The sequence below is a fragment of the Thermothielavioides terrestris genome, chromosome 1 (assembly GCF_000226115.1).
Source record: "Thermothielavioides terrestris NRRL 8126 chromosome 1, complete sequence".
Taxonomy (NCBI): Eukaryota; Fungi; Ascomycota; class Sordariomycetes; order Sordariales; family Chaetomiaceae; genus Thermothielavioides; species Thermothielavioides terrestris.
In genome coordinates this window covers 3,532,498-3,554,569 of record NC_016457.1, presented here as the reverse complement: position 1 = coordinate 3,554,569, position 22,072 = coordinate 3,532,498, and the positions used below count along the sequence as shown (strand labels likewise).

At 49.0% G+C, this 22,072-nt stretch overlaps 5 protein-coding genes and 1 non-coding gene across 6 annotated transcripts; 2 read left to right on the top strand and 4 right to left on the bottom strand.

The window, feature by feature from the left end:
• Window positions 1-910: 910 nt before the first annotated feature.
• Window positions 911-10,934, bottom strand: THITE_154603 (uncharacterized protein; the record flags this gene model as incomplete). Its single annotated transcript, XM_003649395.1, has 3 exons — window positions 911-948; window positions 10,756-10,860; window positions 10,928-10,934. The coding sequence occupies 3 exons, from the start codon at window positions 10,932-10,934 to the stop codon at window positions 911-913; spliced, it is 150 nt and encodes a 49-aa protein (XP_003649443.1).
• Window positions 10,935-13,426: 2,492 nt separating this feature from the next.
• Window positions 13,427-15,765, top strand: THITE_129804 (uncharacterized protein). The gene is made up of 6 exons (XM_003649394.1): window positions 13,427-14,278; window positions 14,384-14,402; window positions 14,511-14,969; window positions 15,038-15,067; window positions 15,130-15,215; window positions 15,286-15,765. The coding sequence occupies exons 1-6, from the start codon at window positions 13,524-13,526 to the stop codon at window positions 15,449-15,451; spliced, it is 1,515 nt and encodes a 504-aa protein (XP_003649442.1). The 5' UTR covers window positions 13,427-13,523; the 3' UTR covers window positions 15,452-15,765.
• Window positions 15,766-15,943: 178 nt separating this feature from the next.
• THITE_t6 lies at window positions 15,944-16,027 on the bottom strand. The gene has a single exon. It is a non-coding gene; the product is annotated as a tRNA-Arg (tRNA).
• Window positions 16,028-16,709: 682 nt separating this feature from the next.
• THITE_2107973 (uncharacterized protein) lies at window positions 16,710-17,682 on the bottom strand. The gene is made up of 3 exons (XM_003649393.1): window positions 17,251-17,682; window positions 17,000-17,180; window positions 16,710-16,935 (listed from the first exon to the last, which is right to left on the bottom strand). Exons 1-3 carry the CDS (start codon window positions 17,257-17,259, stop codon window positions 16,724-16,726), a joined length of 402 nt encoding a protein of 133 aa, XP_003649441.1. The 5' UTR covers window positions 17,260-17,682; the 3' UTR covers window positions 16,710-16,723.
• A 707-nt stretch (window positions 17,683-18,389) lies between these two features.
• THITE_2107972 (uncharacterized protein) lies at window positions 18,390-18,818 on the bottom strand (the record flags this gene model as incomplete). Its single annotated transcript, XM_003649392.1, has 1 exon — window positions 18,390-18,818. One exon carries the CDS (start codon window positions 18,816-18,818, stop codon window positions 18,390-18,392), a length of 429 nt encoding a protein of 142 aa, XP_003649440.1.
• A 1,356-nt stretch (window positions 18,819-20,174) lies between these two features.
• THITE_2141265 (uncharacterized protein) lies at window positions 20,175-21,563 on the top strand (the record flags this gene model as incomplete). The annotated part of the gene is made up of 4 exons (XM_003649391.1): window positions 20,175-20,262; window positions 20,349-20,689; window positions 20,748-21,409; window positions 21,467-21,563. The coding sequence occupies 4 exons, from the start codon at window positions 20,175-20,177 to the stop codon at window positions 21,561-21,563; spliced, it is 1,188 nt and encodes a 395-aa protein (XP_003649439.1).
• Between the last annotated feature and the right edge of the window lie 509 nt (window positions 21,564-22,072).

Below are 22,072 nucleotides of genomic sequence, written 5' to 3'. Positions count from 1 at the left end.
AAAATATAAAATAAAACCAAATATTGATAATATAAGAATTTGGGGATCCAAAGCTTACTATAAGATAAAGGGACCAAATAGAAATAACAAGCTCGCTAAACAAGCTGTAGAAGGCATATTAATAGGATTTAGGCAAGATAGTCATATCTATAAAGTCTTTAACACAAATAAACAACGGGCTTTCTGGACCTGTGATATTAAAATACTTGAAGGCCAATTCCCTAATAAAGAGCTTAATAATAACGATAAAAATAAGGAGATAGATAACCAACTTACAGACTTAGATATAGAAATACCAAATAACCCTCCGAATAACTCTTAAAATAAGACTTTGGCTCAGTCTCAACCTCAAATACAAGAAGATAATACAGTTGAGAGAAATCTAAGGATAATAACGAGGTCAATGACTGCAAGTATAAACTCCTCTACTATAGCAATACAAGATAATAATAATAATAATAAAGATAACAATAAAGAACTTGTCGTTGAAATCCCTCGCAAAGAAGACCAATACTATCAACAATTTGAAAAGATACACCACTGTGCACAGATAATAGATAAATATCCAGATATATTTCTAATAAAAGAAGGGAATAACGAGCCAAATAGCTATAACCAAGCAATAACTGGTCCCCACGCTGATAACTGGTCTAAGGCAATGAAGCTTGAGATATCCGAGCTCGTCGACAAGAATACTTAGGATATTGTTGATATTCCTAAGGATAGACAACCACTTGGTGCCCGTTAGGTATATAGGTTGAAGACCGATCAAAATAACAATATAATAAAATACAAGGCCAGATAGGTAGTTCAAGGCTTTAAACAAATAGAAGGACTAGATTACTTAGAGACTTTCTCTACAGTATACCGTCTAGAGACATATCGTATAACCTTTGTCTTAGCCACTGCCCTAGGTTGGACACTTCACCAATTTGAAGTTAAGAATGCCTTTGTGCACGCAGATATTGATACTGATATATATGTTACCCTGCTACAAGGCTTTTATAGCGACCTCGATAAAAATAAGAAGTGCCTTAAACTGAAAAAGGCCTTATACGGTCTAAAACAATCACTAAGACTTTGGTATAAATACCTCTCCAATATCCTAAATAGACTTAGCTTCAAAGTAATACTATATAACGAAGGAGCCTTTATAAACTATAACTATAAAATGATACTACTTTGCCACGTAGATGATCTAATAATAACTAGCCCAAATTATAAACAGATAAAGGAGATATCAGAAAAGATCTCTACAGATATAGAGCTCAAATACATTGGCGAAGTAAATACTTTTCTTAGTATACAAATGAAGATAAATAAGAAAAATAAAACCCTCCTCCTTCACTAAGAAAAATATACTAAAAATATAATAAAGAAGTATAATAAGGAGGAACTTCCACTGAGAAAGAGTCTAACTCGAAGTATAAAGCTGTATAAAAATAACGGGTAAGCCACCTATAAAGAGACTGTTGAGTATCAACGATACGTTGGTTCAATACTATATTTAGCAGTTAAAACGCGCTCTGATATTGCTCATCCTATACAAAGGTGTGCTAAATATGCTTTAAATCTAGCAAAGGAACACTTCCTAGCTGTTGATGATATCTTCGTATACCTTTATAACTGCCTAGAGGAAGGAATACTCTATAACTGCTCCAATATAAAAGAGTTGATACTAAAGATATACTGTGACTCTGACTGGGCAAGCTGCCCTGATACTAGACGATTAGTAACTGGCTATATAACAATACTCGCTAATAACACTATAAGTTAGAGTAGTACTCTTTAGAAAACCGTTGTAACCTCTACTACAGAGGCAGAATATATAGCTTTGGCTAATGCTTGCAAAGAAGCATTATATATATGCAACAGTTTTAACTATATAACAAGAGAGCTTTCTATACCTGTTCCAAAACAACTTCCTCTTATACTAGTTGATAACATTGGCGCTATAAAACTTGCTAATAACCCTGAATTTCATAAGAGAACCAAACATATTGATATCTGATATCACTTTGTTCGAGAACTACTAGAAAATAACGAGATTCAAATAAAATATATTCCTTCCAAGGAAAATCTTGCAGATTCTCTTACAAAAACAATACCTATTATACAGCTAGAACAGTGGAAGAAAAATATTCGGCTTGTATAATGAGGGTTTTTCTCTATATACGGTTTCCCTCGATATGACAAAAGGGTTTTCTCTATATAAGGTTTCCCTTAATAAGATAATAGGGTTTTTTCCTCGATAGGTTTTCCCTAAATAACTAATAAAGGGTTTTCTTACATTGAGTTTTTCCTATTACTCTAAAAAGAGGTTTTTACAATTTTTCCTCTACTAGTATATACATTACAGGGGAGCTATAATGTAATAGGAGATAATAACAATATAAATAACTAATCTAAGCGAGAGCTAAAATTATAGAGGAGTGTTAATATATAACAATATAAATAACTAATACTAAGCATTTCCCTATAATAAAACCCCTTTTTTTCTAAAGGTTCTTTAACAATATAACTACTGCAATACTATAAGCTCCTACTTTAGCAGTCGTAGATAGCTAACAACAACTATTAATAACTGATAACAACTGTCAAAGGCTGTCGACCTTAACGTTTGACAGCGACTAAGAGCAAATCTAGATAAATAGGTCTGAGCTGTCGGAGATCCGAGTTTAAGCCGTTAGATCCGAGTTAAGCCGTTAGATCCGAACGACGTTAGATCTAAACGTTTATATCCAAACGTTATACTCTGGATCTAAACGTCATACTCTTATAACTTAACCAAATACAGCTAATTCAATCCCGATAGGATACTCGGATCTAGCTCTAAGCGTTTATAACTACGTTGGAGCATTCGGAGCATTCGGAGCATTCAAGTAAGCCGAACAAAGCCTAAGATACGTACTACAGTTCTTCGTCTATATAGTAATGCAATGCCTCCCGGCTTTACGAGATAGAACCTGTTGTTAATAAGATCCTTTTACGAGTTGAACTCGCAGCCTCTGCTTCTTCAATCTATTTTTGTATATACCGTAATCACCATCCGTGCTACGCTATCTCTATGACGAAGCACACTAGTACTGGGGTCCAAAGACCTCATATCCTTGCGATCAACCTCCCTGTTCCGAACCATCCTCCTAAACCTCCGAACCTGCCCTCCAGTGCCGGCCCTCTCCTCCGGCACAATAACAATCTGTCTCTCTGACAGATAGTACTATAGAAGCCTAGCAAGCCTCTAGTAGCCTACTAGACCCCCGCTAGCTATAGGCCTATCGCTCTATTACCTATTATTGGCAAGGTTATAGAGGCAGTAGTAGCGAAGAGGGTTGTAGAGGCTGCTGAAGCTAACGGCCTACTCTCTAAAGAACAAATGGGCAACAGAGCCCACAGGTCTATAGAGCTAGCGATACGGCTAGTGGTGGCTTAGGTCTAAGAGGCCTAGAGGCAGCAGACATCGGCCTTGCTCCTATAGCTAGATATTTCTAGGGCCTTCGATATAGTCAACTACCCTAGGCTCCTAGCCACCCTTTGGGACCTCGGCTACCTAAGGTGGCTAGTTTTATAGACTAAGGCTTGGCTAGCTAACCGATCGGCTATCCTCTGTTTCGATAGGAGGGCTACAGAGCCTATCCCAATAGTAGCAGGGGTCCCCTAAAGCTCCTCTCTATCCCCAGTGCTATTCCTACTCTATATTAGCACCCTATATAGGGTACTAAAAGAGAGGCACCTATACTTAGGCCTAGTAGGGTTTGCCGACGATACTAACCTACTTGCCTTTAGTAGGACCCTAGAAGCCAACGTTCGGCAGTTGGAAAAAGCCTAGGATATATGCCTATAGTGGGCTAAAACCTAGGGCATAGCCTTCGCAGCTGAAAAAAGCGAGCTAATGCACTTCAACAAAGGCCGTTGGCAATAGGCTATCCCAATGCACTTAGCCCTGCCATAGAGGGGGGGAACTAGGCCTATACGGCCTACCTAGTTGGCTAGGTTCTTAGGAGCTTAGCTAGATTAGAGGCTACAGTAGGGGGCCTATAGGACGGCTATAGAGGGCAAGCTACGGACCTAGGAGTACGCCCTAACCAGGATTGCTACAAAGACTTAGGGCTCTAGCCTAGCCTAGGCTAGGGAAATCTATACTAAGTGTATACACAGTGCTATAGCCTACAGTACCGCTACTGCCTACACTCCTACCCCCCTCTAGGGCTAGCCCTAGGGCGTTGCTAGGAGCCTAGCCAAGGCCTAGAACCGCAGCCTCCGAGTGGTCACTAGGGCCTACTAGGCTACGCCCACCTATACCCTCGAGACTGAAACCTAGGTTCCCCCTCTGGACCTATACCTTAATAAAAGGCTAGTAGACTTCGAGAGGCGAATTCGACGACTCGAGAGGCGAATTCGACGACTAGTCCTCCTAGGGAGCCAAAGGCCTATCGACATTATAAACAGGGCTTGCCTTAAGCTCTATAGGAGGTTTAGAAAGCCTAGAGGCTAGAGGGGGCCCCAAAGAGTGCAGGGGCCGTAAGAGCCTACAACGGTGGAAAAGCAAACACTGGCGGCACTACAGTAGGCTGGCTATAGGCCTACTAGGTAGACGCTTAGGGAGGCTTGGGAGGAGCGGTGGAAGCAAAGGGTTTAGATATAGGGTAGGAAGCCTGGGAGGCTAGCCGACTAGGACCCCCCTAATTTCCTCTTTACCAATAGGGCCTTAACTTAGCATTAAGGCCTAACCAAGGCCCAGAGCTCTCTGCTAACCTAGGCCAGGGTGAGGGCTATAGGCCTTTAGGGCTTCCTTTTTAGGGCCTAGGTCCTAGACGTCAATACCCCCCTTTGCGCTTGCGGCGAAGGTGTGGAAACGGTGGAGCACTTAGTGGTCTAGTGCAGGCACCCCCCAAGGCCCAGACCCTGGGCACCCTAGGCTATACGGACCCGCCTGGACCTTTACTATGTGCTACGTGGTGGAGGAGCCTAGGCCCACAGGCTTGCAAGGGGGGTGGTTAACTAGCTTCTACAGTTAGGCCGGCTTCTAGAGTATAGGCTAGCCGCAAGGCTAGACCTTGCCTAGGAGCCTAGCCCAAGCTAGCCCTAGGCTACTAGGCCTATTTGGCCTAGCCACTCTTTTTCCCTTTTCCTTGTAGTATTGGGACTTAGACTCGTTCGTTTTGTTTTTCCTTGATTCTAAAGGTCGGATACAGGTTTTTTATCCGGCCCTTAGGGCACGGTTTTCCTGTATATAAGCGGTAGAAGGACCGGCGAGCCCTAGCTAAGAGCATATCGGGGTAGGAAATAATAAAACAATATACAATATAACCTTTAACGAATATACGTTCTACTAGAAGGGAGAGGAGTAGCTTAATGCTTAATTAGTAGTAGTTGCTAGAAAGGTTGTTAAGCTTATCGAACTCCCTATAGAGCCTTAGGACGCTAAGGCAGTGCCGTTTAAAGTTATAGATGTCTATAAAGACCTAGTGACAATTCCTAGCTCTCTAGGACATTTGAGGGGTATAACTAAATAGGAACTAGAAGGGTAGGCTCTTCCCTACTCTCTATCCTATCTAGGGGGTATAGAAGTACTTGAGTATTGTAGCTAGAGTTTAGGTGAGGAGCCTACTAGTGGTCTTTATACTCTAGAACCAACTCTAGAGCTATACTAGGAACGCCTAGACGGTTTTAGAGGGAGCGGCCCCCCTACTAATTATAGTACTAGCAATGATAATAGACTAGTAGGAACTATATTATTAGAGGCCCCTAATATAGTTATCGAAGATACTAGTAGTAGCGTCGCTAGTAGTATAACTAGAAGTACTAGCTAGGGCAGTACAATAGCAAGTGCTACTATAGTCGATACTCCTAGTAGTGAAGAGGAGGTCGACTACCCTAGCGATTAGCTAGAGGCTCTAGACAACTAGGAAGACGCTTTAAACTATAGTTCTTAGCCTAATTCTAGAACACCTATAGCTATATTAACAAGGGAGAAGCGTAAATATATATATAAAGTATATAGACTACTAACTTATTATTTAAGATAGATCTGTAGATAGTCTCCTAGTAGCGGTGTAGGTAAAAGCGGCGGTCTAGTGTACTTTGTAGCCCCTATATACTATAAGGAGAGTATCGACGTACTAGATTAGTACGTATAGTATTCGTTTAGCTATATATTTTTAGATAACTTTATAATCGCTCTATAGGAGAGCGATAGTATCTAGCACTGTATATTATATACGGTTTTTGTAGCGGCAGTCTACTAACATTGTAATATATATCCTAAGGCAATACTAAGCAGGCCCTAAGTGTATTTTAACGATCTTACTAAGCTTCTAAAGCGCTAGAAAGATCTTGCCAACTACCCTTAAGGGCCTAAGTTTATCAAAGTAGTTAAAGAAGAGATTTGTAATCTCGTTAATAGGAAGATATAGTGTAAAATTCGGTATAAGACCTTTAAAGGAAGACTACTTCCTCTAAAGTGGGTTTTCGTCTATAAGTTCGATTAGAATAGCAACCTTGAGAAGTACAAGTCTCGTATCTATATATAAGGTGACCTTTAGGAGCTTACTACTCTGTAAAGCACTTATATAGCTACGCTTATAGTACGTTTATTCTATATAATGATGGCTATCGCTATATAGTTTAATCTTGAGGTCAAGTAGTTTAATATAGTGTAGACGTTCTTAAACGTAGACCTGCCTAAGGGTGTTGTTTACAAGATGCCTAAGGGTTTCGAAGAGCTTAGATTTCCTATAGAACTATAAAGAGCTCTATATAGCTTTCGAGAGTCTTCGTTGCTCTAGTACTAAGAGTTCTCTAGTACACTTTGGAAGCTTAGCCTTATAGCTTTGCCTAAGGAGCTATACTTGTTCTTCGACCGCTAATAGTATATACTTGTACTATTCTATATAGACGACTACCTAGTCTTCTACTATAGAGACTATATAGAAATAGCTTAGAGGATTATCGATACTCTAAAAACAAAGTACAAAGTATATAAAAAGGGGGATATAGCTTAGTTCCTAGGAATTAGGGTAATCTACGACTATATACAATGTAAGATCTAGCTCTGCCTTGACTAATATATCGAGAAGATTGTAAAGCGCTTTAGTTTTATAGATTAAATCACCTTTCTAAGTATCCCTCTCCCTATAATAGAACTTTGTAAGTTTACTAGCACTGCTACTCGAGTGTAGATCAAGCTATTCTAGAAGCTTGTTAGATCGCTACTCTATACTATAGTTATACTACGTATAGAGGTTACGTTCCTAGTATCGTTGCTCTTATATTTCCTAACGAACCCCTTAGGGATATATATTAATATTATAAAGTATATGATCTCTTACCTATTTAGTATACACTTCCTCGCTATTTAGTTTAGGGGTATACTATAGAATGCTACTCCTATATAAATCTTACTTATTATAGGGGATACGTTGTATATAGATGATCCTAATATATATAGGTCGTTATAAAGCTATCTTATCTCTCTATTTAGTAGGCTCGTTCATTGGAAAGCTACACGTTAGGATATAGTTACTACCTCGTCTATAGAAGCGGAGCTCCTTGCTCTATCCACTATAGTATAGAAGACAATAGCGTTTAAGCGTTTCCTTAGCGACCTGCAACTTAAGCTAGGTATATCTTAGACTATATTCTATAATAATATATAGACTATCCGCCTTATAGTAGGAGAGAACAAATATATTAGTACTTACCTACGTTATATTAATATCTACAATATATAGCTACGTTAAAAATATATAAAGGGATCTTTCGAGGTTATATACTTGCCAACTACTAAGATGCCTATAGATAGGCTTACAAAGGTATTGACTTACTAGAAGTTTAAACACTTTAGGGAGCTCCTTAACCTATAGGATATACATTATATAGTTTAGGGAGACGATTAGAGGGATAGGAATATAAAGCTTAAATAAAAACAAACTAAATATAGGAGTATACACTAGTATAAAATAGACTAGGGGGTACCTACATCTATAAAACGATAAACAACAATATAGAACTACTTACTACCCTTCTTCTTCTTAGGAGTTATAGCGGCTAGTACCACTACTACTATACTACGTACTAGCGCCTCTAGGTCAAAGCCTAGAGTAGCCTCCTCTTTACTCTTATCCTTATCCTCGTCCTCCTTCTTACTCTCCTCCTTCTTAGCCTTCTTAGCCTTCTTAGACTTCTTAGTAGACGTAGCCGCCTTTACCTTACTTTTGCCCTTGCCCTTAGTAGGCATAGACGTACGTTTATCGTTATCGTCGTCGTCGTCCTTAGCGTTAGCGTCCTCGCCCTCTATAGCGAAGAGGACGTATAGAGTAGCGTATAACGTCTTCTAGTCCTACTATATATAGTTAGACTAGCTCTTTTCCTTTGTCTTTTCATTTGTACTTATAAGATTAGGCTTAGGCTCCTAGCGCCCCTATATCAAAGCTAGGAAGTACTTAGTAGTAGAGAGTATATTTATAGGGCTAATTTATTAGTATTATACGCTTTACAACTATATTAATAGACTAATATAAAGCAATACTTCTTATTATATATATAGCATATATACTAGGCTATTTTATAAGAGGCCTCCTAGTACTCCCTAGAGCTCTTGCTATATATAGTGGACTTTAGGCAACCTAGGTAGGGCTACTCTCTTAGGGCGTCCTCCTCCTCCTTATCCTCCGAAGAGGAGGAGGAGGAGAAGGGGAGCACTACGCGCTTAGAGGGGGTCTTTAATATAGCGGGGGTCCTGCTATAAGTATTAGAGACACGGATATATATACTACGTTAGTTAGGTAGATTGTAGTATACTTACTTCTTACTAGCGCTAGCGCTAGCCTTAATAGGGGTAGCTAGGAGTAGGGGAGGCTTATTCTTAGCCGCCTTAGTGGTATAGGCCTTCTCAAGAGTAGCAAGGTGAGTAGAGGATAATATAGTTGTTGTTATTGATATTATTGTTGTTGCTAATACTACTACTATTGCTTATAGTCTATAGAGGAAGAGTTTAGGAGTTGGTTTAAAGCGTACTCACTATAATTAAATACTTCTAGGAGTATAGCTATCGACTAGCCTATAGTATTACGGTATTGTCTATATAGTGTAAATGCAACAATAGGTAGCAATAGTAGGTATACATTTAAGACATTAGGCAACAATAGCTACAATAGTATATATATAAATGATCGTAATGCTCAATTATACAACCTATACCTATAATCGAGGCAACACAATTTAAGATACGTATCTAAATGGAGGATAGGAATAGAACGCGCTATATAATTGAGAACTATATACAATGCGATCAATGGCGCTTACAACAATGCCAACGACGGTCTAACCGTATTTAGCGTAGTATACAATTCGCTAACGTACATGCTACAACGCTTATACAATGGCATATAGACAACTTGTATAATAGCGGCGGCTACATATAATAGTAGGATCAATACTAGAGGCTACAGTTCAATGCGCCTTATAGTGCAAGCTCTAGAGTCAATGCCTAGTATACGTGTTCTATAGACAGCCTCCTGAGAGTCTGTCTAGGGGGTATGTCGCGTACTAGTGTATATATAACTATATCTGCTAGGCTCCCTGCGCTTAGGGGGTATATATCAGCTCTGCCCACATATGTATATAGACCTCGGCGCTCTTCCCACTTAGTATAAGAGGAGCACCTCTCTCAATACATATGCCTCTGCATCCTATATAGCCCCACTTCGCTGCTCTCCTCACAATCTCTTGTTCAATAGGAGCTAGGGCTTAGCCTATAGGAATATCTAATTCCTTAGTACGCTTCTTATAAAGCTCTTCAACTACTTTATCCTCTAAAGGAACTTTTAGTTACTTATTCTAAGGCTCGTCGAGAGTATCTAGATTATATTTGTCTTAAATACCATTGCTTATAGCTATAAGCTTAAGCTCTATAAACTACTTAGTCTAATCCGTATAGGACTAGAGTATAATAGTTAAGCTACTCTCAATAGTCGTTATATTAAGATATAGAGCGTAAGAAAAGGAGAGAGAGAGAGCTTACTATAGGTTACTAGCTATATACAATTATAGAGCGCCTAGGCTTATAACTAATACGCTATAGCGAGCTACGAAGTATAGATACAACGGTAGGATCGTAGTAGAGCATCGGAATATAAAGAGAGAGTGCGTTGTTCTAGTACAAAGGAGGGCTAAAGACTGAACAGAGCGTGGTATATATACACCCAGGAGTGGGGAAACCATAGCCAGTGCGCTGTGCCAAGCTCTGAGCCCCTTACCCCTAACGTGACAGCTAGCCAACTAGGACGTCTAGCGTCTCTCTATTCGAGATGAGGGCGTACACCTATAAGGGACTGCAGAAAACGTACACGTGTTCCGCAAGGCGAGCAGCTGCAGTGCGAAAACGCAGGCAAAAGGGGTCGGTGTCATCACTGCAGGTCAAGGTCTATGTCAACCCAGCATTCTTATATACAAAGTACCTATATAAACGCTCGCATTCTCTAGTGGACAAGTGCCAGGGCGTAGTATTCCTCTAAGAATAACTGGCCGCTGGGGCAGAAAGCGATGCTGTGGGTCGTGCGGCGTTTCTGCAGTTATTTTGAGTTAGCGACAATCAATTCCATCGCTTTAAATATAGCCACGAGCCGCATTCCAGACGCCCGTTTTAGGACTAATTATAGGGTACGTAAGCCGGTCCTCGCTTTTTATGGCTTTCCACCTACGCATATGCATCGTAAGTGACTTGTTTATACCATGTTCACGAAATCAGTCTACACAGCTCGCGCGCGATCTGGGCCCAATGCTCGGGCTCCTCGTCGCACGCCACGTCGACCCTCGTTGGCCACTCGTCCTTGTAGGAAGTCCGCCGGCCCCAGAGGTCTTTGATCGCATCGAGGCTTCGGATCGCCAGAGCACAGAAACAGCCGATCACCCTGGGGGGCGGGACTCGGCATGGCGGGTGCAGACGGGAACCTGCAATTTCCGGGTTAGTTACCGCAGCCATGCACCTAACCGTGCATCTTAAGCTTGTTTGCGTGAGAACTCGCGAGACTGCAGTCGTGAGACAGCAGGCGAATGGCTAATCCGCGTCGAATCTCTGCAGGGACCGAAGAGGGCAAGTCGGTGTAGTCGACACATCCACAACTAATATTGCTAAAGTATCCATATATAGCGCCAAACCGCTCCGCTCTTGGGAGCCGTCGCAAAGCCAACCACCCGTGTCCCTGTCAGCCTTATCAAGCATGTCGCCGCGGGCCTGCTGCGTGCTACACCGTAATCAACCATTCTGCTCGCCTGCCAAGATCGCGACCATTCGCTAGCAGTGATCACCAGAATTCACACTGATAGCCATCATCGTTGCAATAGAAATCGTGGCCATAGACACACCATCCACCCGGAGAGTTTAGATGGCTGGCATCGCAAGGGCGGTTGCTGCAACCTCCCAGCGCTCTCTGGGCGAGCAGAGCGAAGGCGGCTAACGTTATCGCGGATAGGTGCATGTTGGCAATGCAAGAGTGAATCTAGAGTATATAAGGTAGGGCCAACATTTGAAAGCCGACAAACCTGGAATCCGCCCTAACGCAGCGAGCAAAAAGCGTCCTACAGCGGAAGGCAGGTGTTCCCACACCGCAAACTAGGGGCAATAAGCGTAACAGAAAGTGATTGAGAAGTGGGATCGATGGTATCGAGCAGGAACACACCGTAGCGATTGTTGTTATTGTTGTTGGCGCTTGACGTCTGACACACCGCAGCGAGACGCAGCGATCGGGAAGCTATTGAAGTTCTAAATGTTACAAGGCTTTTACAGAGCTCGATCCTCCAACAGGGTTCTGCCAGGTTCACCGGAAAGGACGTTACCGGCGTCGATCACAATTTGAACAATGGCGATCTACATGAGTACTCCGTCTCCATGTTCACCCCCTCTAGGAGGATCACGAATCCTTTTGCAGAACCTGAGTCCTGTTCTATATTTCCATTGGCGACAAGCACGCATCACGCTTGGTGCGTTGAGCGCGAATATCGTGTAATTACTAGGCAGATTAGATTCATCTTCTTCCTCTTCGCCCCCTGATTGTGCGCCATCTCCCATCCTCCTTAAGGGAAATGCGGTCTGAGAATCATTCCACTTCACGACCGCCCTCTGAGATGCGTTTCCCGCAACTGTATTCGATCCTTGAGCAGGGTATGCGCAGCAGTGGCTGCAATCCCACAGGATCGAAGGCGCAGAGGATTGGGAGCAGGGACAAGGCAGTGGGGGCTAGAGACGGCGGGGACGAGGACGGAGAGCCCTGGACCCGCATCGACAGTGACGGGGTAGCGCAGAAGGGCGCAGATGTGGGAAAGCGCCCGAGACGGTCGTCCACCAAGATCCAAAGAGAGCGTGAGCACAATCCAACGGACGAACCTGGCGCGAAGGCCGCCTGGGCCAGAGGGGGATTTCATCATGGCGGAAGTCTTGCTGGGGCTGTTTATTTACCTGGTAGGACCAACCAAGCTGCGAAGAACAGCGGGGATAACATGAACATAAATAGGTAACTAGGGACTACTCGACCTGCGCATCAGGTATCAGGTATCATGGCATGGCTGAACCTGCGGGTAACTGGGAAACAGCAAGGAAAACCGCGCATGTGCTTGCCCTGGAGCCTGACAATAAGCAGTCGGGCGGTAGTAGTCCGAACAACGTTGATGGCATCCTCGGCCTCGGGTTCGGTCCTGCCGAGGACGCCAACCGTATACAGACGGGAGTATTGGCGGGATTAAATACCGCGTAACTTGTGCAGTGGTCGGCATGTGCTCAGAGAATCCGGGTACTGGGAAGCCCAGGCCCGCCAATGAGGTCACAGGATGAAAGCAGAAACGTACGAGGTCGCACTCCCGATCCACCACCCGCTCGCCGTCAGCGCCGGACCTCAGACCGTCCCCGTTATGTTTCGTTGGTCGCTTTGCACTCATGCAGACTGAGGAACGGGAAGGAGGATGCCTGGCCTCGGTGAGCTCGATGATGTGGCTTTTCGACGCGGGCGGCACCAACTGATGAGCTTGCTGGATGGATTCCTCCCGGTTGCAGACGAGGAGGTAAGGTAAGGTACCCGACCTGTTTGTTTTCTTTTGCTCAGATAATGCGCCAGTTGTAGGGGAGTGCGGCATTCTAGAACATGTGAGCCCCGAAATCAATGGGAACAAGGCGGCTTCTATAGCAGCGTCTGGCTGGCGTTTATTCCGCACACCGACGCGGAACCCGGAAGAACCCGCTCGTTTGTTGGTTCAATTCGTTGATACCTCTCGATCCCTGAAATCCTGGGGGCACGGGGCGAACCAATGCCGCTGCATTTCCAGGTTGTTGTGGATGCACCCGACCCCACCCCCACCTGCTGTTTGCGCACAGAAGCCCAAGAGTTCAACTAACAACGGGAGCTGCGAAGCTTTTGGCCAGCCGCTTCCATCTGGCACCTTCATGTCCGCCGTCACAAAAATCGCTCCCACGACCCACGGAATCACGCACGCTGCCAACTTCCGGTAGCCGTATTTCACGCTTCCCCAATATGAGTCGGCCGACGCCTCGAAAGTCGCGACATCGCCGCCAGGCAAGCAGCACCGGACCGCGCCAGGTGGCCGTCTCCGACTACGACTCCGACGCGGCCCAGTTCTCCGACAGCCGCAACCCCCCGCCGCCGCCGCCGCCTCCTCCTCGGGACAACACCGAGCTCAGCCTGCGCGTCCTGCGCCGCTACCGGCCCAGCATCCGCTCCATCTTGGCCATCGCCTCGAACGCAGTCGCCTACAACTTCCTCGAGTCGACCCAAGGCTGGGAGAAGCACGGCGCCGAGGGCACCATGTTTGTCTGCGAGGAGGAGCCCATCGTGGCGCCCACCGGCCATACCCTCCCGCGCGTTTGCGTCTTTGTCCTCGACCGCCGAAGCATGGACAATCTGGTGATAGACTTGCTGAGGGTGACGGATTGCGAAGTGGTCGGCGAGCTTATCGTCTTCCGGCTCGAGGATGACGGCGCGGGGACCGGGAACGTGGGCGACGAGGCGCAAACCGAGAAGAGGATCATCGGGTTCTGGATATACTCCGACGAGGACAATACGCGCGAGGTCTATGCGAACCTGATCCTCAGCGCTTGGCAGCAGGGCCGACACGCCTTGGATGCCTACATGCAGGCCGCGGCGACGGGGAGCTTAGACAACGGCCCTCCTGCCTCCGATTCAGGGACTGCAGCTGCAGCTGGAGGCACCGATATCGCCGCTGGGAAACGGCTGAGCGTAACGGAGCTGTTTGGCCAGAAGAACGCCGCGTGACGTGCTCCGGCATGGCTTGAAGATCGTCTCGGGCCGGTCGGCAACGGTTCTGGGGCATTCATCGAAGTCGATCTGCTTCGCAGAGGTTGTCACATAAACAGCCGGACGCTGCGTGTGTCGGTATGCCTACGAGGTGAACGTCCATCGGCGATGGGCAACCGCCCTTTGGTCACAGTGCCTCGACAGGCTTTCCCCACTGTGTTTTCCACAAGCTTTATCATCCTGCAGCAATCGGTTGGCCCGACTCTCTTCATCACTTGCCCCGTTGACGAATACCTCGCATTTATCGACATGGCGACAGCAGCCAATGACGACCACGGCAAGCGCTCCACCACCGGTGCGGACGGAGACCGCGAGACCGCTGCCGCTGTGCAAACCCAGCTGTCCCTAGTCTCATCGTTTGAGAAATGGCTCGCGCGGAGAGTTGAGTCCGATGGGAACGTGAAGCGCATCATCTCCAGGGTGGAGCGGAGGTTGGAAGGTTATCGGCACTGGCTTCTCAGGATTCAGCAAACGCCCAGTCATGTGCTCGACGGCTCTGCCCAGGATGATGATCCCTGGGCCATTGACGCCCGCATTCAAGATGGCCATGCCGATCAGTCGGTGATTGTGGTGACAGGGTCGGGCGCGGACGAGCCGGTCGAGGTTGTCGCCGGTGATCAGCGAGAGCTCGAGCGTCTTTTGAGTGTATGCAACGCTACCTAAGCACCTCGACTATCTACTTAGATGGCTAATTCGTCTTTGCGCCCATACAGGACGACTGCCTGGGTTACATGATCAAGATTGTACGGCCTGCTGCTCTCCCTTGGTCCCCACGCAGTGCATCCTAATTCACTCCAATCCGCAGTGCCACGCGTTCGCCAAAGCCCAAGGTACCCTACGGATGTTGCTCCAAACTACAAACGAGGTGGAAGACGAGGAATCGCAGCTCAGGTATTGCTTCACTTGACCCTAGGGGAAACGCAGGACCGGATGCTTAATGCAGGGCTGACCAACCACAAAGCGAACCCGCCGAGGTCACGGTCAAAACATACATCCGCCGCCTGCAGGAGTACAACGACATGAAGGACATCGGGCAGCAGCTCATCGGCCTCGTCGCCGAGAACCGAGGAGTGCCGATCCGGACGTTGTACGAGTCGGGCGAGTTTGGCGTCGGTGTCCCACCTTAAATGTAGACGGGGCTAGCGGTATAGGGTTTTGGCGAGGCTTGTGTTGGCGATCTGGGTAGTGGTGGGGTAGCATATGGCATCGCTGCTTAGGAAGGGTTGGAAGTTGAGGAGGAGGGGAAAAGCCGATGGACAAGGCAAGCTTTGAAGGGGGACCTGGAAAGAGGGCGGTGGCACTGAATGAACGCGTTTTACCCGGCTCATTGCCTGCCGCGTCTCCCTTTTTCCTCTGTCACCAATGGCAGTGGATAGGTATGACGGGAACTTCCTCTGGCATTGCCACAGCGCAATAAATTGGCAAGAATAAAGGGGCTAGGAAAAACTGACAGCTAAAACCGACATTCGACAAGAATGTAACGTCATTAGCACTACATTAGTTGTTTAACTTTTCTACGCAGTCTGCGCTACTTGGTCAAAAAGTGCAAGCCATCCGCCTTCACTTGCGGCAATCAAGTCCCTATCAAATGCCTACGATGGCGCTAACGAGAAAAAGGACGACGGAAATGGGACTCGAACCCACAACCTCAGTCTTAGCTCTCCCAGTAGGAGGACCACACGCTACCATTGCGCCATTCCGCCTGTTTTGATTTTACGAGCAAGAATTGTAAGCATCATCAATGTGTGCACGCGAGTGTTTGATCCGCGCTCGCTTCTGTGAGTTTGTCTGTTTGCACATACAGCCAGGCCGGAGCAGATAGATGCCATGCTCTTGGTACACGGAGATGTTTGCCCTGATATTCGCGTGGGGACCTGAATCAATCAAGCTGGGATGAATGCTAGGCTAGCGGTTGTTCAGCCACCAAACCAACCTTTGTTGGAGTGTGTCTAACGTTAGGACTTTATCAAGAATTAGTCGCTAAGTCAAAAATAACCGCTGCTTCACTTGGAAAGGTGCCATTAATCATAGTGCGTCGCTCCAAGGTTCGGAATTCTAACATCAGCTTGCGGACTCTCATTCACGACTCACAGTCCCCCTGACCGACAACATGCCACTCTTTCTATTTTCAGTCTCCCCATTCACATTGCTTGTGAGTGAAGTACAGAAGCCAATCTCGGCCGCGGCGGCAGGTTAGCGTCCGCCCAGGAGCACATCCAGCTGGCCGGAAAGGGCGCACGAGTTCTGACAGCAAATTTCACCGGGAGCCCTCTAATTGTGCACTACCTACTTGTAGGTCTATTCCCTGCCGTCTCGCGAATGTGACGCTTCCCCTTTTCGCCAGCAATCTCATTCGAATCAGGAGCCCCCCCACCCACCATGCCAAGCCAAGCCTCAAACTAGTGCTTGCAAGCAACGAAGTCATCCCCACTCGCGCCGGTGTGCGTAATGACCGAGTCGAACCGGCCGTTGGCGTCAAAGATGACCCGGTCCGGCCCCGGCGAGCCGCCGTTGTAGACCTTGTAGCTCGACAAGATGGGGAACTCGTACCACGGGCCCGGGGTCGGGAAATCGAAGCCTTCGTAGTCATTGTACTGGTGCGGGTAGCCGTCTGAGAGCAGGACATCGTCAGCCCAAGGCACTACTCCATAGGTATGTACCGGCGCGCAACTCACCAATCTCTTGGCCGCTCTCCTGCAGCGAGACGCCCTTGCTGACGGCGGCGTCGATGTCGGACTGCCAGTAGCACACGCTGCCGCACGTGTAGACGCAGGTCTCGGAGGCGGCCCGGGTTTCCGTGAGCGGTGCCGCCGAGACGGCGACGGCGCCGATGAAGGCAACGAGGGTGGGGATGAGCTGCTGGCGGTTAGTCTAGGCTGTCATTGGTCTCACTTGCTATGGGCAAGGGGAAATGGGTGCTTTTTACCTGGACCATGGTGACTGTTTGGGCAGCTAGTTATGGGGTTGTTGGCCTGGCGAGTTGTGCTGGCTTCGAGGTCGCCGACGGAAACAATAAACCTCACTTTATATGCTGCTTGGCAAGCCGATGTCACACTCAGCTCCGGACAAGCTTTCGTCAAGCATCCCGCCGGCCGCGGGTCAACGTCCAGGGACGGAAGGTTTCTTCGGTCACCAAAGTGGCGATAGCGATCTCCAGCGCCTCCTTGGGCTCCGGATCCAGTGCGAATGGAACGCAGCGTGTAGACCTTACGCGCATTGGCCGCCACGGCCGCTTTCCGTTTCTGTCGCGCTATGCTACCTGAAATAGCCCTGGTGGCCCGGCCAAGGTGGGCTTCCACGTCTGACTGGCGGCGCCACGGTAATGCGTTTGTGTCTCCCGACAAAGTACAGATACGCGGGCGTTTCAACCGCGGCTACCCACCTCGACACAAGTGTAGCACGGGTGGATTTGTGGGCGGTGATTGGACCGGGGCCGGCCTATCTCCCGCCCACGCTGCGGAGCGGACTAGCAGATCGAAACACGGGGTAGCTCGCATTCGGCGAATGACCGTCCACAGACTGCGGGGCCATAAGCTGCCCCTGACCGCGCCGCTATCCAAACCCGGAAGCTCGATCACGTCACGTTGCTACTTGCTTGGTTGTGATCGGCGGTTTCCGCCAGTTGATGAAAACCGGGTGGGGGAATGGCTCCCTCAGTGGGAAACGGGAGTATCGGCGGAGGAAGAAGACAGAGCGCGAGCGCGGGAGCGAGAGTAGAAAGAGAGAAATAGAGGTGCATCGGCTCAGGGTATAGGTATAGAGCAACATGAAGTCTAGCCGCGCCGACATGTATGGGCGAAGGCTGAAGCATTTTTTTCACGAGCGTCGAAGCACAACACGTTAGGATTATGGTATGGCTTGGAGTTGACAAATTTATTGTTGCTGGCGCTGAATCAAAGAAACTCCCAGATCATCGTTTGTCTCGATCCAGTAGTTGAACATACCTGGCTCGTCTCCCCGCCTGCGCGAAGACGAACGGGTGCCAGACTTACCTGACTCGACACCTGGGGCCTCAGGAATTCGAACGCTCGAGGTTCCGGGACAACCTGCCATTGATCGATCCTCTTACTGGCTGTGGCTTGAACCGTTGAAGGATACCTGGACGTTGCCCGCTATGTAAACAGGTTGGAAGATCAGTGTCGGCAAGGACGTGCCACTGGCACTGCCGCTTCCCTGCTGGGGCAGGGAAGGGCTTCGGCTAGCAATGGTGTTGGTTGATGGAGAAGGGGGCGACGACTGCCGGAGTCCTGCACCGTCTGCGAGGCGCGCGGTTCCTGGTCCGGTCAGTTGGCCGTCTGCATGTTGGAACCCTGCCGGAAGGAAGAGCTGGAAGACGTTACGGAGTCCCTTGAAACATTCGGCAGAGAGAGGAAAGGCAGGAAAACCGAGGTTTGGCCGGTCAGCTCCGGGCTGGCCAGCCTCTGAGCCGTCTTCAATTGAATCTGCGTCGCAATCGATGCGCATGAGATCGAAGTCGCGGGTGAGCTCTTCCATCTCCACATCAACAGCGTTGGATTCCCAGTCCATGGGCATTGGCTCAACGTGCTCGCACACACGGCCCTGGGCGGCCCAAGTTGATTCCTGGTGGGCGTCCATGAGTACTCGTGCTGGGCTGACAAACCTGGTAGCTTGGTTGTGTGGTTGGGCGATGGAAGCCGTTCAAGCGGAGATCGAGGTGTTGGGTGCTGGTCTTGCATTTCGGCTGGAGTACGGGCAGGACTTGTATTTTATACTTCACCGTCGGACGTTCATGACTTCGGGGACCTCATCAGCCGCTACTACCTCGGCTTTGTGGCTGTCGCAGCTTGCGGAGAAACAATGGGATTGTTTGCCAGTCCAACCAACTCTACGTTGCCTGAAAGCCGATGCGCGTCTAGGGAAGCTGCTCCTGATCAACAGCGTCTTTGTCGGGACATGAGCAGGGGCTAATTAAACGACTTCCAGTCTCAAGCACGACAACATTCACGCCGAACAACACAAGTACCCCGATTGAAAACAGCTGCTGGGAGGGGAGCATAAATTATCGCAAAAAGATTACAGCCACGCACATAACCTTACTGTACTGATTCGGGCTGGGTCTTCATGTCGCAACCAGCTCGTTGAAGTCTAAAACAACAGAGGTGATCATGCCATAGTCCTCGCTAGTCCTCGCTGTGCCCTAGTAAGTGTGAAGCCAAGCCATCGGCAGAGCCAAGCGCACTGTAGCCCACTGTGATCGACGAGCTGCGTTGCTCAAGCCTCTGATGGTGTTTCGTCTCCGGCTCAGCCCATGTGGTGTTGCAACAACCACCGACCTGGTGTCCCTCTCCCCCTTTCATTGTTTACTCGAGACCGGCCTGACGATGGCTTGATCTCTTTCTTCTGCTTCGTCAGATCTACCCGTCCTCGGGAGGGAAAAGCGGAAAACAATCAAGGAGGAAGGATGAGCACGCCTAGCCAATTTTTCAAACCACCAAGCTGCCTGCCGCGAGTCTGCAGCCCTGGGCCTTACCTGTCGGTCCATTGCCCACATAAGGGCTCGCGGCAAAGGGATATGTTCGCTGGTTTCCAGGTTCGCGCCCCGGCCAATCTGGCAAGCCCTTCGTTGCGCAGAAGGCTCGGGGGAACACTGCGTAGCGCGGCTATTTGCCTGATGCTCGATGGCAATAGCGTCGCGAAGCGAGGCGCCGCACGCGGCGAGATGCGGCTGGGTCGCTACTGAGCAACAGTGAGCGATGGCGCATGATCTGCTCTGTCATGTCCTTTGGCCCCTGTTCGGGCGGTCCGGGCCACCTGACCTGCAGGACCGCAGCGGGCGTCAGGATTCGTTGCTTTGAACAATGTACATCTGCCGGTGCTGATCATTGGTCGATGGCCCGTTGGAACGCGAGCAAGACAGCAATTCCACCTGAACGTTCCAAAGAGCTAGAAATCGACATCAGAGACAGAGAGTTCAACGGTCAGTCGAGATGTCGCGCTCGCCCGAACCTACTCGATCCGGGTCTCCTTCGGGGCCGTCCTCAACATCGCCCACCGGGCCGCCAGGCCTCTCCGAGGAGGATTTGGTTGCCGTCACGCCACGGCTCAGACTGCTGGCCAGCGCGGCAAAAGCCTCGCGCATTCCGTACGAGATCGACCATTCGGAACACTACAAGTTGCTTGTCCGTGCCGTTTCCAACCTGCTCTCCACTGAGCTTGCGCTCTTCACGTTTGCCCAGATCATCGACGGCCTGCCTACCGCCGACGTTGCCTGGGATCGCCGATATCCCGGTCTTTCCGGAGCGCACCCCATCGAAGAGCACGAGGATATTTGCCCCGGCGTGCTCGAGAGGGCCCGTCGTTTCCGCGCCGATTTCGATCCTGGCATCCTCTCGTTTGACCCCAAGGTAGGTCCGTCCTTCCATCTCGGCCGCGGCTGGAACGACTTATTGACGGATCTCGCAGCCACTCCGCGCCTTCCGTAAGGCTGCTCCGGGCTCCCGCTTGTTCAACACGCGCCTGATCGAGCTGGCTGCCGTGGCGATGCACCAGATTGGAACGCTCTTGTTCCAGCTCGAGCTGCGCATGCACGACGGCGACATCGAACGCATCAGCCAATGGAGCGAGGAATCCCCCGGCGGTGAGCGTGGGCTCCCGCTCCGACCGACACTGTTCAGCCACCACGGCTACCTCGACCACGACGTGTATCCTGACGGGGTTGCCGATGTTGTTGGATATTGGGCGGAGGACCGCATCCTGGGAGGCGTCGCCGTCTTCGACCGCGCATCCGAGCAGCTTGCTCCCCAGTTTCCCCCCAATGTCTATTTCCACTCTTGCCGCCAGCGCGCGACACACCGCTATTATCAGCTGCGCGATGACCAGCAGCAGGCCCTGCTGGACTTTCTCCTGGCTGAAAATCCTGCTCCATCCGCGGCCCCCATTCCCATCCTCGCCGACGACGGAAACGTCGTGAGAGTCGACCAGGAGCAGGCCCTGGTGAGGCAGCTATACCGGGATGTCTGGGAGCGGAAACCCCCAACGCGCGAGTACCTCAAGCTTGTGAGCAGCAGGCCGAGGAGCACCGTGGACTACCCGGAGTATAAGGCTTTCATCAAACACATAAACACGTTGCCCACCTCTACGATTCATTGCCCACCAGTCCCGAGAGCTAGCGCCACCAGCAGCACGTCAGATCACGGCGTGGAGGGCGGCGATGCTGGGGGATCCACCGAGGGCGAGAGGAAGCGCAAGCGCGAAGACAGCCAGGATGGTCAGACGTAGTTCAGGTCGAATAAGCTATTAGGCCCTCTGTCACCGCAGTCCTCCCAGGGTCCACGTCTATGAATGTCTTCCTTCACCCAGCCTGGATCTTCCATGTTCGCCGAGGCCTGAATTGCAAGTGAAGAGGTAGCTAGACTTGCTCCGTCACTGTCTAGTAACTGCCGAGACGTAGGTAGGTACACACAGGCTTGGCCCATTGCTGGCGAGGACAATTCCTCTTATTAGCCGGCAGAACCAGCTAACAGTAGCGCCCAAGCCAGCAACGGCGTTGCCCACCCAGGATAAGGTACGGATCGCTAGGGATGCACTCCTCACGATGATTGGGGCGCATGTGGCCGGTTGTTATCCCCTGCCGTACTTTATTTCCCCGGAGTCCTCAACCTTTCCCCGCGCTGCGCCCTGGCCCATTGGCCCGCCGTCAGGGATCTGGGCTGCTCACGGGACAACATTTTCGCCAGCTGGGAAGATTGTTCCGTCCTTTCGACTTACCTGGCTAGGTAGTTTACGAC

Bases quoted from the DNA above. Each gene is read 5' to 3' on its own strand.
- THITE_129804 (XM_003649394.1), top strand. From the start codon at position 13,524: ATGAGTCGGCCGACGCCTCGAAAGTCGCGACATCGCCGCCAGGCAAGC. The intron at 14,970-15,037 runs GTATGCAACGCT...GCGCCCATACAG, and splicing joins AGCTCGAGCGTCTTTTGAGT to GACGACTGCCTGGGTTACAT. The intron at 15,068-15,129 runs GTACGGCCTGCT...TCCAATCCGCAG, and splicing joins TGGGTTACATGATCAAGATT to TGCCACGCGTTCGCCAAAGC.
- THITE_2107973 (XM_003649393.1), bottom strand. The intron at 16,936-16,999 runs GTGAGTTGCGCG...TCCTGCTCTCAG, and splicing joins GGAGAGCGGCCAAGAGATTG to ACGGCTACCCGCACCAGTAC.